A 16,127-nucleotide genomic window follows, 5' to 3' on the forward strand; every position below is an offset into this window, starting at 1 on the left:
CATTTGTGCATGTGATTGGCATATTTCATTTAGTATAACATCCTCAAGGTTCATCCCTATTGTACCATGTGTCAGAATTTCCTTCCTTTTCAAGGCTGAGTAATATTCCATTGCATATATTATTATTATTCCATTGTATGTATGATTTTTGTATATTGATCTTGGATTCTGTGCCTCCTTAAATTCATTTATTCAACCCACTCCAGTATTCTGGCCTGGGAAATCCCATGGACAGAGGAGGTGGGCTACAGTCCATGGGATTGTGCATCAAACACAACTTAGTGACTACACCAATATTTTTACGTGGATTTCCTGAGATTTTCTATATATAAGATCATGTCATGTATGAGCAGAGAGAGTTCTACTTCTTCCTTTCCAACATGAATACCTTTTATTTCTTTTTCTTGCCTCATTGCTCTGACTTCAATCTGTAGTATGATGTTGAATGGCAGCTTCCCTGGTGGCTCAGTGGTAAAGAACCCACCTCCCAATGTAGGAGACATGGGTTCGATCCCTAGACTGGGAAGATACCCTGGAGTAGGAAACGACAACCGACTCCAGTATTCTTGCCTGGGAAATCCCAGGGCCAGATGAGTCCTAGCAGGCTACAGTCCACGGCGCTGCAAAAGGGTCAGACACAACTTGGTGAGTGAGCACACACACATGATGTTGAATAAAAATGGTAAGAGCTGATGTTCTTGTCTTACTCCTGATCTCAGGGTAAAAGCATTCAGTCTTTCACCATTAATTATGATGTTAGCTGTGGGTTTTTGTAGATGTCCTTTATCAAGTTGAAGAAATTCACTTTGATACCTAGTTTGTTGAGTATGATGTGTGTTAAACTTTAAGTTCTTTTTTTGAGTCTATTCAGGTAATCATGCTCAGTTCAGTTCAGTTCAGTCGCTCAGTCATGTCCGACTCTGTGACTCCATGGACTGCAGCATGCCAGGCTCCCTGTACATCACCGGAGCTTGCTGAAACTCATGTGCATCAAGTCGGTGATGCCATCTAACCATCTCATCTTCTGTCGTCCCCTTCTCCTCCTGCCTTTAACCTTTCCCAGCATCAGGATTTTTTCCAATGAGTCAGTTCTTCCCATCAGGTGGCCAAAGTATTGGAGTTTCAGCTTTAGCATCAGTCCTTCCAATGAATATTCAGGACTGATCTCCTTTAGGATGGACTGGTTTGATCTCCATGTAGTCCAAGGGACTCTCAAGGGTCTTCTCCAACATCACAGTTCAAAAGCATCAATTCTTTGGCATTCAGCTTTCTTTATAGTCTAGATCTCACATCCATACATGACCACTGGAAAAACCACAGCTTTGACTAGATGGACCTTTGTTGGGAAAGTAATGTCTCTGCTTTTTGATATACTGTCTAGGTTGGTCATAGCTTTTCTTCCAAGGGCAAGCATCTTTTAATTTCAAGGCTGCAGTCACCATCTGCAGTGATTTTGGAGCCCAAGAAAAGAAAGTGTCAGTTTCCATTGTTCTCCCATCTATTTGCCATGCAGTAATGGGACTAGATGCCATGATCTTAGTTTTTTGAATGTTGAGTTTTAGGCCAGCTTTTTCACTCTCCTCTTTCACTTTCATCAAGAGGCTCTTTAGATCCTCTTCACTTTATGCCATTAGGGTGGTATCATCTGTGTATCTGAAGTTATTGATATTTCTTCCAGCAATCTTGATTCCAGCTTGTGCTTCATCCAGCCCAGCGTTTCTCATGATGTACTCTGCGTATAAGTTAAATAAGCAGGGTGACAATATGCAACCTTGATGTACTCCTTTCCCAGTTTGGAACCAGTCGGTTGTTCCATGTTTGGTTATAACTGTTGCTTCTTGACCTGCATACAGATTTCTTAGGAGGCAGATAAGGTGGTCTGGTATTTCCATCTCTTGAAGGTTTTCTGTTCTATTTGGTTTACTACATTGATTTCAGAATGCTGAACTCAATATATTCTTGTATTCCTGGAATAAATACAACTTTGTCATGGTGTATAATTGTTTTTATATGTTGTTAGATTTATATTCCCAGTATTCTGGTGTGGACTGCTGCATGTATATCTGGACTTGGTTAGGTAGTATTTTGGTATGAACTGTTACATATATACTCATAAGAGATATCATCTGTCATTTTGTTCTCTTTGACCTTTCCTGGTTTTGGTGTCAGGTATAATAGGGATCTCATGACCTAGTTTTTGGAGGAAACTGAAGGACTGGTGTTCGTTCTTCTCTACACGTATCACTAAGTTTATCAATGAAGGCATCTGTTCCTGAGCTGTTCATAGGAAGTTTTTAAAAATTATTAATTAAATCTCTTTACTTATTATGAGTCTTTTGAAATTTTCTATTATTCAGTAAGTTTCAGTAGTTTGTCTTCCGAGGAATTTGTCTGTTTCATTTATGTTATCTAATCTGTTGACCTTATAATTGCTCAGAGTAGTAATCCCTTATAATCCTTTTTTATCTCTATAAGGTCAATAGTAGCAACTCTTCTTTTGCATACGATTCCTTAGAAAGGTCCCTTCTTTCTCTCATGATGGTTTAGTTACTAAGTTGTGTCTGACTCTTTGCAACCCCGTGGACCATAGCCCACCAGGCTCCTCTGTCCTTGGGATTTTCCAGGCAAGAATACTGGAGTGGGTTGCCATTTCCTTCTACAGGAGATCTTCCCCACCCAGGGATTGAACCTGGGTCTCCTGCATTGCAGGTGGATTCTTTGCCAACTGAGCCACCAGGGAAGCTCCTTTCTTTCATGATTTTAGTAATTTGAATCTTTTTGTCTTGATAAGTCTAGCCAAAGTGTTTTTGACATTGCTGTTGATCTTTTCAAAGAGCCAACGTTTGATTTTGTTGATTTTTTTCCATCTCCCTAGTTTCTATTTGTTTCTACTCTGATCTTTATTATTTCCTTCTATCTGCTACTTTTGAATTAGCTTGATTTTCATTTGTAATTTCTTAAGATGGAAGATTAAGTTATGGTATTCAATCTTTTATTTTTTAATGTAATCATTTATAACTAAAATTTCCCGCTAATAGCTATTTTAGCTATAAGTTGTGGTATATTGTGTTTTCATTTTTATTAATATCAAAGTGATTCATTCTTTGACCCATTGTTTTTGTTTAGGAAGGTATTTAATTTCACATATTTAAAATTTCCCTTCTGCTATTGGTTCCCAATTTCATTTCACTGTGGTCAGAGAACTGGTTTTGTATGAATTCAATTCTTCTCAAATTATTGACATTTGTTTTATGACCTAATATATGATCTATCCTAAAGAATATCTCATGTACACTTGAGAAGAATGTGTGTTCTGCTGTTATTGGGTATACTGTCCTATAAATGTCAGTTAGGTATTGTAGGTTAATATGAAACATCAAAAATGTCTCAAAAATTGGTGACAGATAAATATTCTTTTAGTTTATAGATTGAAATCTCTAACTACCAAATTTACATGTATATTTTAACTAAATTAACAGATTTTATTGAATGAATTGATAAATAAGCAAATTTTGTGGAGGAACTGGGCCACTTTTGCTGGATTTTATGATGGAAAAAGACTCAAGTGGTCCAGTTCAACCACTCCCTGAATGCAGGAATCTTTTTTAAAATCCACATAAAGTCATCATTTCTGTTTGTGCTTGAACATTTTCAGGGATTTGGGTGGAGATAGCAGTTGATTTCTCCAGATAAACACTTTCCCTACTGAATAGCTATCAGAAAGATTTCTGTACACTTAGGTGACACTGGCTGCTCTATAAATTCCTTGTTCTACTTTGAGTTCTAGAATCAACATTAAGTAACTTTGATTTTCCCTTCCTCCTTCAGATGCTGACCTTTTAAACACAGCTATCACCTTTTAAACACAGTTATCACTGTTTCCTTGGTGTCTTCTCTAAGTTAAACATATTATTTCTCCTAAGTATTATTCATATAACACTTTCCAGAAGACTCAACATCTTATTCATTCCCATCTGAATAGTCTCAAATTTATTGTCAGCTTCTTAAGGTATAACATCCATGAGTGGACATGTACACCTAATGTGCTCTGACTGAAGTAGTTCACGGCAGTAGTATCACACTCCTGTATGTGAACCTTGTACATATTCCACTAATACAACCTAACATTTCTTCCAATGACCTCATTACAATCATAGTTCTCATGTGGAAGATATCACCTAAGCTGTCTTTTAAAGTGAAAGTCGCTCAGTCGTGACTGACTTTTTGTGACCCCATGGACCGTAGCCTGCCAGGGTCCTCTGTCTATGGGATTCTCCAGGCCAGAATACCAGAGTGGGGAGCTGCTCCCTTCTCCAGGGGATCTTCACAACCCAGAGATCTTTTAAAGCCAAGTAGAAATCCAGCATTTAAAGCAAAAGGAAGAGCGTTTATAGTCACAGGGGCATAAGATAACATAAGAGAACTGCAAAAACCTGTAATGTTTCATTTGAATATTTTTGACGTCGCTGACAATGGTGAGTATGGTGTGAATTTCAGCTTCACTACAATTTGAGTCAAATGTAATTATCGATGATGATCTTCTGATTACCTATATTTGCTGTAAACTTTAGATTTTTCACTCTGATCCTTTGAAAACCAAGTGGACTTCTATTTTGTGAAATTGCGTATACTCAAATAAGAGCAATAATATTGTGACAGTCACCAAATCAGATGAGAATTTACAGAGATTCTCAAGGTACTCTACCTGTCTGTTAGGTACCCTCTCTTGTGTCTGTTGGGCTGTGCCAGCTTCTGGATCCTTTTGGAAGGTTGGTGAAACAGTGCAGGAGAGGGGATCTCCCAGATTACAGACTCTCTACCGCAGCTATAACAATATTGAACCCTGCAAGTTGTAGAAGAGAAAGTGAGTGAAACAGGCATGAATTTGAATGATCAAATCCAACCAGCCTAATAGTGTAATAGGAGCCCACAAAGAAGTAATAAATTCTACACATTTTCCAACCAATTCTATGAAGACAGCATTACCATAAACAAAGACACTACAAAAAGAACGACATTAGAAAAAAACTACAGATCAATATCTTATGAAGACAGACGCAAAGATTCTAAGATTTTGTTGGAACACAGGCACAATTGTTTACATATGTCTATAGGTGCCTTCTCAGAGTTGCAGCAGATAATTTATGGCCAATTTTACATCTGGCCCCTTCCAGCAAAAGTTTGCTGACTTTTAACTAAATTGGATATTGAAGGAGGTAGAGAAATGGCTACCTCAATTATCATATAAACCAAACTTCAAATAATGGTTATCTTCGCTTTTTTCTTTACTTTAACTTCCCTCATGCCTGTACCCATCCTCCCCACACCTTATCATCTTTCCTCAAAGTGCCAACTAGCAGAAAGTGCAGTCATTCAACAAACATCCAAAGAAAACAAATTTGCAAAGGGCATCAAAAGTCTTAACAACACTATTACTTTTAGATGCCCTACTTAACTCATTATAACCACGCCCATAGGTGCTATACAAAATTCATAGTTTCACAAATAAAATAAGTGTTATATATTGGACTATATATAGTATATAGTATATAACACAATATATATAGTATATAACACTATATATATAGTATATAACACAATAGCGTTATACATTGTACATGCATCTGCTCTGTTGCTTTAGTCACGCCCAACTCTTTGCGACTTTATGAACTGTAGCCTGTCAGGCTCCTCTGTCCAAGAGATTCTCCAGACAAGAATACTGGAGTGGGTTGCCATGCCCTTCAGGAGATCTTCTCGACCCAGGGATCGAACCCTCATCTCTTATGTCTCCTGCATTGGCAGCTGGGTTCTTTACCACTAGCACCACCTGGGAAGCCTGGTATATATCCTTGTATAACACCCTCATTTTATTAAAAAATCAAAATCATGATAAGCCAAGAAACTGTAAGATATAATACAAGTCTGCAGTAGCTAAATATTAGATGTTGCTCTGGAAAAGTTTTACTGTAGCATCAGATTGGAAATGGATATAGAATCCGTAATATTTAATAAATTTTGTGTTTCTGAAAACACACAACCTGGAAACACACAAATACTAACCTGTTAGGTACATATCGGTGGGAGACTTCCTTAGGCTGGGCAAGGCTCTCTAATCTTCGGGTCATTTGAGCTTTCAAAGCACTCTGGGAAACAGGGCGAATAGGATCTTGATTCCCCCAAAACAGTTTTCTGTTAAAAATCAGAAAAAAAAATGCTAAGAAAATTCACTGATAATTGACATCTTAGAAATGACTCTTGGTGGCTTCTCTACTGATTTTACTACACTTCAAGAATGGCTCTATTATAAAATTTTACAATTTCCAGGCATCAGGAGCTGATAAACTCGTTATGGAAGTTAACACAAGAACAAGGCTGTTTTATCTAGTGTCTTAAAAGGTGATGACCAAAAATGAATCTATTAGAGGCAGTTCTGTTTCTGCCATCATGTAATGGACACTGCAATTACAGTAAGATCATCATAAAATGGGCACACCACTTATCCACACTGTGGCCCCACTTTGGGTGAAGCACTGTACCAGATCTAATTGACTCCCATAGACCCCACCTCCAAATACCATCACACTGGGGCTTGGGATTTCAACATGTAAATTTTGGGGGGACACAAACATTCAGTCTATATCATCTGATAAAGTACTGGCATTCAAAAATACAAAGAACTATTAAAATTCAACAATAAAAAACAAACAACCCAATTAAAAAGTCAACAAAAGATGTGAACAGACACTTTAAAGAAGATGATACACGGATGGCAAATAATCGTATGTAATATGCTCAACATCAGGTCATTAGGGAATTGCAAATTAAAATAATGAGGCACCTCTGCACATTTATTAAAAGGGCTAAAACACAAAACACAGATAACACCACGCGCTGGTAAAGACGTGAAGCAACAGGAACTTCCATTCGTTGGTGGTAAGAGTGGTACAGATCATTTGAAGACAGTTCTGCAGTTTCTCACAAAGCTAAGGTCATATTCTTACCATATGATCCAGTCATTGTACTCCAAGGTATTTACCCAAATGACCTGAAAACCTTTATCTATACAAAAAGCTGCATATGACTATTTACAGCAGGTTTATTCATAATTGCACCAAGTCAGAGGCAACCAACATGTCCTTCAGTAAGTGAATAAACTTTGGTACATCCAGACTATGGAACATTACTCAATGCTAAAAAGAAATGTACTATTGCGACGAAAGGCCATGGAGGAACACTAAAGGCATTTTGCTAAGTGAAAGAAGCCTGTCTGAAAATTTACATATTGTACAATTCCAACACTACATAACATTCCAGAGAAGGTAAAATTATAGATACCGTTAAAAGATCAGTGGTTGCAAGGGGTTTGAAGAGAAGGGAAAGAGGGAGAGGGATCAACAGGTGGAGCACAGGTAATTTTTAGGGCAGTGAAACTATTCTGTAAAATAATATAGTGTGAATACACAACGTTACACATTTGTCAAGACTCAGAGAACTGTACAACACAGAAAGTAAACCCTAATGTAAACTATAGGCTTTCATTAATAATAATGCTCAATATTTGTTCATTAACTGTAACAAATGTACCACACTAATGCAAGTTAACAGACTTCCCTGGCGGCTCAGACAGTAAAGTGTCTGCCTACAATGTGGGAGACCTGGGTTCGATCCCTGGGTCAGGAAGACCCTCTGGAGAAGGAAATGGCAACCCACTCCAGTATTCTTGCCTGGAAAATCCCGTGGACAGAGGAGCCTGGTAGCCTACAATCCACGGGGTCACAAAGAGTCGGACACGACTGAGCGACTGAACTTTCACTTTTCTTTTTTTTTTTTTTTTTTTTTTTTTTTTTATTTTTTTTTTTTATTTTTTTTATTTTTTTTTTTAATATTATTTTATTAGTTGGAGGCCAATCACTTTACAACATTTCAGTGGGTTTTGTCATACATTGACATGAATCAGCCATATAGTTACATGTATTCCCCATCCCGATCCCCCCTCCCACCTCCCTCCCCACCCGACTCCTCAGGGTCCTCCCAGTGCACCAGGCCCGAGCACCTGACTCATGTATCCCACCTGGGCTGGTGGTCCGTTTCACCATAGATAATATACATGCTGTTCTTTCAAAACATCCCACCCTCACGTTCTCCCCCAGAGTTCAAAAGTCTGTTCTGTATTTCTGTATAACCCTATATGCAAAACAGAAAAAGAGACACAGAAATACTGAACTTTCACTTTTCAATGCAAGCTAATAATGTTAATAATAGGGGAAACTAGGGGAGGGGTGGTAATACAGAAACTTTCTCTGTACTTTAGGTTTTTTGTAAGTCTAAAACTGCTTTAAAAAATAAAATCCATTAATTTAGAAAATAAAACATCAATGGATAAGGGGAAAAAATCAGGCTTTGTTCAGAAACCAAAAAAGAAAAGGGGACATCCTGTGAAGGAGTGGAAAGCCAGTGGGTCCAGCCCGCTGGAGACCCCAGAGAACAGGTGTGCTCTTGGCAGAGGCCTAGAGACACAGGCCCAGATGTCAGAAGCTGCAAGTGTGAACTTGGAGGATGGACACAATTGTGTCCCATGTGTGTAGAATAATGCCCTGGGACAGTGATTCTCAAACCTGCCTGCCTGTTAGGATCACCTGGGGAGTCTTTAACACTCCTGAAGTCTAGACTGTGCCTCAGGCCAAGTGAGTCAAGATCTCTGGGGATGGAACCCAAGAATCAGTCAGCTTTTAAATTTTCCAGATGACTCCAGTGTGCAGATAAATTTGAGAATCATTGACCTAAGGTTCGCTTTCCTTGTGCTGACTCAGCTGAGGTGACAATACTGATTCACTGGTTCCAGTTGAGCACAGAGGTGCTAGGATGCAGAGTAAGTGGACAGGTGAAAATAATACTTCTTGAATGTAAGGAATAATCATCACAAACAAGACTACATAACATTACCTTACCTATCTGGGGCTCGCCATTGTTTCTTAGGCCTAGAAAGATCTTGAATCCTCTTCCTAGAAAAAGAACTAACAAATACCAGCAGATTAATTCAATGAGGATGCTTAACAAATATGTTTACATTAGATGTAATCAAACAAATCTCATCTGAGGGAGAAATAAAAACCAAGGTCCTATTATACGGAATTTGAAGAGTGCTAAAAAAAAAGCTAAAAGTATTCAATAATATTGTGAACCCCAAATTCTCACTTTTAAAATCATTAAAAATATACTATACAATAAAAGACAATAAATACACAATATGACCAAGAAGGTACTATCTCCAGAAGAATCCAAGTTAAATGTACACTTACTGGCAAAAACCCTCAATTTTCATAGTTAAGTAAATTTGTAAATGCTTGATAGCACTGGATGTTGAAGAGACTGTACAGGAAAATTTCCAACAGAATTTGTGGCTTCAGGTAAACTATGAAACAGGCAAAATATACTCTGGGTAGCACTCAACCTCCGCCCTGCCCTATTCTGCTCCTTGGACTTCCCTGACTGTTCTGAATCCACCTACAGCAGAGACAGTTTGTGGTCCCCAAGTATCCATGTATTCCTTTGCATTTTCCAGACTCCTTTGCAGCTATTTGCAGCTATGTGACTAACTATATCTATCCTCAGCAGAAGTTAATGAACAATAACAACAAATCTTTCCAAACATGAGATTGTGATGGTGGTTTGAGATAACCAAAAGATTCTTCAGCGGTTAAATGTTTGAGATCTGATATGTAATTGATGGACTTCCTAGGGGGCTCAGTGGTAAAGAGTCCATCTGCCAAGGCAGGAGATGCTGGAGACACAGGTTCAATCCCTCTGTGGGGAAGATCTCCCTCTGGAGAAGGAAAAGGCAATTCACTCCAGTATTCCTGCCTGAAAAATCCCACAGACAGAGCAGTCTGGTGGGCTACAATCCATGATGTTGCAGAGTTGGACATTACTGAGTGACTGAACACATACATATGTAACTGATGCAATGTACCCTGCCCCAAGTCATGTCTGCTATTGTCTGAAAATAATGAAGATACTGTCCACTGCCAGGGGGGAAAAAAAAACTACACCCTTACTCAATTAAAAAAAAATGATTTTGCCATGCAAGTACTGTTCGAACCCTGCTATGATGGCCCAAACCAACTTTCCAGGGAGGGTGGGTGGCTAGGTGGCGGAAAAAGCAAACTATAGTGCAGACAAAACATCTTCTTATACATGAATCTTTGCAGGCAATTTAGCTCCTGGCTCCATCATCACCTCTAAGCCAGGTTTTCCCTCTCTACCTTTTTTCACCATCTAAATAATTTTATTTTAATGCATCATTTTATATATCAGACTACTGACAGTTTCTCCATTATATTTATACAGATATTGTTACTTTAATTGGAAATTATCTCATTAACACCTGTTAATCCTGTGTGATCATTCACTTATTGTGTGTTGTGTAACCAAAGCTACTTCTTCAAGCTACATCTCTTCACCTTAATGCAGGCTTGCCCTCTCTCTCAAGTATTACATTACCTTACAGCATCTACTCGTGACCCTGTGCAGAAACAAAAGAATGTGGTGGAGGGATCTGAACTCTTGAAGGCAGATTTATTTTTTTAATGAGGATTACTTTGCTGTTACATGTCTTCATTGATAATTAATCTCCTGTAGTTTGCCAATAGCTAACAAAATTTTAGAAATTCTTACCTTAGGAGCAGAGCAATAAATATATGTTTATATAACAACAATTAGGAAACAATTTCATGTCTGAATTGATGGGGTAATTCAAATAATTCTTTCTTTCGGTCAGAATGCTCTTTTACACTTGACTATTTTGCTTATCCTAGGGTAGGAAATGGCAACCCACTCCAGTATTCTTGCCTGGAAAATTCCATGGACAGAGGTGCCTGGCAGGCTACAGTCCATGGGGATGCAAAGAGTTGGACATGACTGAGTGACTGAACACCCACGTATATTTTGCTTATACTAAATATTTCTTTTAAAACCATCAGGTACAGCACATTTGTGTAACAAGATTATTTAGAGAATTGGGACAGGCACAGATAATAGAGAACAAAATTTTCTCACAGAAACAAACCAAATTAACCAATCAAACGAAAGCAAGAAATAATATAACAAAAACAAAAACACTTAAAGAAATACTCTTCATAGTCTTTTTTTAAGTATAAAAACTTTCCAGATGTAAATGATTTCACCATCTATTTAGTAATAGGAGAGTCTGCTCACTTGGCATGCATTTATTTGAAGTAATTTGGTATTTTAAGTGGATATTCAGTAATACTCAGTAAAGGTTAGTTCTACCAGATTTGTTGCCTAGTCATCTTACAACTTTGGGAAAGTGACATGATTACTCTGAATTTCACTTTCTCTCAGAAAATCTAGTTGATTATATCCACCATATCAACTTCTCAGGATTCCTGTGAGAAAATAAAATTTAAACAGTAAAGTAGTACATAAAAATAAGGCAGCAGTGTTTAATGCCTAAAAGAGGTGAGGAAAAAACAACTAGACAATATAGTACTTAGGAAATGCAAACTAAGTCCAACCAATAACAATAAATGTAGATGGTAAACAATAACAATATGAATAATTACAACTCACTTTTTTTTTTTTTTTTAAATTTTTATTTTTCAGTGGGTTTTGTCATACATTGATATGAATCAGCCATAGAGTTACACGAATTCCCCATCCCGGTCCCCCATCCCACCTCCCTCTCCACCCGATTCCTCTGGATCTTCCCAGCCCAACAGGCCCGAGCACTTGACTCATGCCTCCCACCTGGGCTGGTGGTCTGTTTCACCACAGATAATATACATGCTGTTCTTTCGAAACATCCCGCCCTCCCCTTCTCCCACAGAGTTCAAAAGTCTGTTCTGTACTTCTGCGTCTCTTCTTCTGCCCTGCATATAGGGCCATCGTTACCATCTTTCTAAATTCCGTATATATCTGTTAGTATACTGTAATGTTCTTTATCTTTCTGGCTCACCTCACTCTGTATAATGGGCTCCAGTTTCATCCATCTCATTAGAACTGATTCAAATGAATTCTTTTTAACAGCTGAGTAATATTCCATGGTGTATATGTACCACAGCTTCCTTATCCATTCATCTGCTGATGGGCATCTAGGTTGCTTCCATGTCCTGGCTATTATAAACAGTGCTGCGATGAACATTGGGGTGCACGTGTCTCTTTCAGATCTGGATTCCTCAGTGTGTATACCCAGAAGTGGTATTGCTGGGTCATATGGCAGTTCTATTTCCACTTTTTTAAGAAATCTCCACACTGTTCTCCATAATGGCTGTACTAGTTTGCATTCCCACCAACAGTGTAAGAGGGTTCCCTTTTCTCCACACCCTCTCCAGCATTTATTGCTTGTAGACTTTTGGATAGCAGCCATCCTGACTGGCGTGTAATGGTACCTCATTGTGGTTTTGATTTGCATTTCTCTGATAATGAGTGATGTTGAGCATCTTTTCATGTGTTTGTTAGCCATCTGTATGTCTTCTTTGGAGAAATGTCTGTTTAGTTCTTTGGCCCATTTTTTGATTGGGTCATTTATTTTTCTGGAATTGAGGTGCAGGAGTTGCTTGTACTCACTTTTTAAAAGAGTGAAAAAATAAAATCTGGTATTATTTACTTCTCATCTATATAAGCCATTGATATGAACCTTTAGTATTTTCTCTTGAATGATTTTATTCTATTACCTCATCTAAGTATATCTTAACCAAATCAAGAATAAGCATCTGTTTTCAGGAGACATCTAGTTTGTACATTGCATGTACACACACACACATTTCTTTTTTTCCATAGAGGGCACTTTCTTGAAATTTCATTAGCGACTGAATTTTGAGTTAGAGGCAAGAGGAGATTGAGACGTACTAACGAGGAGCTTCACAAGGTCTATGACACGAGATGGTGAGTGCAGGATCCCAGGTGCCTTTAGGGCCCTGGACCTTTAGGTTCAGCCCTGTTAAGTGGCACGCACAGCCTGAGCGACAGGTAGAGCGAATCTAAGGGGAACGCTCCCACGCCTCTGTCCTAACCACTTTATCGCTCTTCTTTCCTCTTCCCAAGGGAGCTGCCCCTAGAAAAGGGCCTCATGACACAGGGAAAGAACACGAATCTCCTCAAAACCCCCAAGAGAGCCTTTCACTTCAAATGCCCCAGATTGAGTGCCCCGTTCAGCTAGTAAAGTCTGGGAAAACAGTGCTATGTCTATTCTCTTACCGTTTCCTTACAAAGTCACAAGGACCAGGATCTGCAAAAGGAAAAGGAAAAGCAAAAATAAGATTCAATAAGAATCAAAGATATTCCCGCACACCACAACTAAAACAGTCCACATGCCACAGCTAAAAAAGACAAGCATGCTGCAAAGATTCAAGATTCCCAAGCCGCAACTAAGACCCATAGCAGCCTAATAAGTAAGTTTTTAAAAAATCAAAGATATGATTAAAAATAGCCATTACAAATCAACAAACAAAGGGACTAGGAAAAATAACTATTTGGGGGAAAGGCCAAAGTGGCTCAGACGGTAAAGAATCCATTTGCAATGCAGGAGACCTGGGTTTGATCCCTGGGTTGGGAAGATCCCTGGAGAAGGAAATGGCAACCACTCCAGTCTTCTTGCCTGGAGAATCCCACAGACAGAGCAGCCTGGCGGGGCCCACGGGGTCGCAAGGGTCAGACACGACTGAGAATTTGAGCGCAACACATCTTGACAAAGTAAACCACAGGTAAATCAAACGGTTACATTTCTTCTTTTTAAAAAATTGACTTACAGTGAAAATAAAAGAATATCTACTTAATGACTGAATTTTAATCTGCTTTAAAGGTGATGAAAGATAGAGATGAAACATACAGTTTAAAATATTTAAAACTTAAAATGTGTGTCAAAAAATAAACCTTAGAAAACAAAAATTGGGAGAAATATGTAGTAACAAAATGATAAACTCTTAATATCTGAAGAGTATAAAAGTACAGATGAATAAGAAAAACACTAAAAAGGTGTCAAAAGTTAAATAGACAAAGGAGTTCAAAGAAGAGGAAGACATATGAAGGGCTAATGAACATAAAAAGTTCAAACTTGCTTGTAAACAAAACAATCCAAATAAAGAATGAGATTAAAAAAAAAAAAAAAACTATCATATTAGCAAAAAGTTGTTACAAAGGATAACAATGCTGGAAGGATCAGATGAATAAGTACTTCCATGCTTCTGGTGGATATTTAAATTAGTTCATTTTGTGAAAGATAATTTGGTGTATGAGTCAGCAATATTTACCTTCCTTAACCTAATTCTACTTCTAAAATAAAAGTACTTTAGAGTACTTTAGAAGTACGTACTCTTTAAAGTACTTTGGAAGCACTTCAGAGTACTTTCTTTAATCCTCTAAAGAAGTAAGTACAAGTGTGGGCAAAGACTTATGTACGAAAATGTTAATGGTGGTATCTTTAGCACCATTATCTAAAAAGCTGGATACACCTGTATTATCCAAAATGGATGAAATGGAAGCAAATTAAAATTCATGTTTAGAAATTCTTTTTTAATGTGGGCAAATATAGGCCTTATCCTAAGGCCTATCCTTTCTAATCATATATGGGGGCTCTGAAATAACATCTTCTACCGTCTGGAGTGCTCAGGGTAGAGGAAAGTGGGTGTGCTCTGACACCAGATAGACATGGCTCAAACCCCAGTTTTGTTACTTACTCAACTGTTCAATCTTGGGCAAATTAAATAATTAATGCTAAAAATTTTTAAATTAGGATTCTGCTTACATTTCTATAAGTAAAGGAAAAGTTTAAGTAACTATTAAGTTTGAGTAATTGTAAAGTTTAAGTAATTTACTGTCAAGGGCTCCAACTATGAAAAGTAATATTAATGCAATGAAAACCTGATTGTGAACATGTATTCACATTGATTTTCACTGATTTCTTTATGCCTTTATACCCTCCCCCTCATTTATAAAAGGATTTGAGATTGCTTACACAAACACATAATAGGATATTCTCTAAGATGAAAAATTCAGGAAAACAGGTAGAAAAAAGGTGGAGGAAGAAGGGAAATAAAAATACAAAACAAAGGAAGAATGTAAAATAAAGTCATGTACCATTATATCTGAACTTTAACCACTGAAAGCAAAAGCCATAAACTTTTCCTAATATGAAATCTGAAAGAAACTCCTCTTGTGAGGTCTCTCAATGGTTTTATGCACACATAAAATAAATTATAAGACTTGATAATGAAAAGATGAAGAAAATCTTATTTTCTTAGATTTTTCCTTCTTCAAATTTTATTTTTGATATATGTATTACATGAAACCAAGATACATTTTAAAAAATAAGAAGTTTTCAGTAAAGTTTCAAAATAACTGAATATAAGGCTAGATTTTGTTCCCAAAAATTATTTCTCAGAAAAGTGGTTACCTTACATGCAAGTCCTTGTAAGAACCCATCTTAGGAAGCACTTCCTCAATTACTTTATTTTCCCAACAAAGAAATGGCAAGCAAAAACACAGCAGCCCGAAATAACTTCAGTTAATGCTAGAATGGAATAATTATAGAGCTCTCCATGCAACTGAAGTTTAAATCTGTATTTTACAAAAGAGGGAAGAGGTAAAGAAATTTAATACAGATTTAATAATATTTTTGTGATATAATATTGTAATCTTAAGCATTGGATGTTGTTTTAAACAAACATCATTTTAAAAAGCAAAAAAGAAAGACAAAACACAAAGAATGAGGTGACTGTATTGTGAAGATAGAAGTACAGCTACAGAATGAAATTTTTAAGAGTTCTGTTACATTACATGAATGGGTTCCTAACAATAACCAGGAACAGCATCAAAGACAGATTCAAAAGGGACCAGTCTTATCCCTAATGCTGTGATGGAATCTAGGCAAAAACTGAAACTGGCTGCTGAAATGTGGATGGGAACTTTATCAAGGAGGGATGAAGCCAACCTCATCTGAACTCACTTGTCAACCTGAGAATCATCGCAAATGGGACAGCCTGACACCATGTGCCCCCACGTACCACCTATGAAAAGTTCTTGCTCAAAACAATGTAGTTTCAATCTAAGCAAGTCTGTCAATCTATATGCTTTGCAAGAAACAGAGGAGCTAGAAGAACAAGTTAAAGACA

At 37.6% G+C, this 16,127-nt stretch overlaps 1 protein-coding gene across 1 annotated transcript in view; it reads right to left on the reverse strand.

The window, feature by feature from the left end:
- The window catches only part of SPMAP2L (sperm microtubule associated protein 2 like), a 38,226-nt gene that overhangs the window by 13,541 nt on the left and 8,558 nt on the right, over window positions 1–16,127 (reverse strand). The window contains exons 2-6 of the mRNA XM_065914136.1: window positions 15,897–15,899; window positions 13,216–13,246; window positions 8,949–9,014; window positions 6,061–6,189; window positions 4,706–4,843 (exon numbers count right to left, since the gene is read on the reverse strand). Of these exons, the coding sequence (XP_065770208.1) occupies window positions 4,706–4,843; window positions 6,061–6,189; window positions 8,949–9,014; window positions 13,216–13,246; window positions 15,897–15,899 (367 nt within the window). The remainder of the gene's footprint in view (window positions 1–4,705; window positions 4,844–6,060; window positions 6,190–8,948; window positions 9,015–13,215; window positions 13,247–15,896; window positions 15,900–16,127) is intronic.

Source organism: Muntiacus reevesi, chromosome 22, assembly GCF_963930625.1.
Source record: "Muntiacus reevesi chromosome 22, mMunRee1.1, whole genome shotgun sequence".
Classification (NCBI taxonomy): domain Eukaryota; kingdom Metazoa; phylum Chordata; class Mammalia; order Artiodactyla; family Cervidae; genus Muntiacus; species Muntiacus reevesi.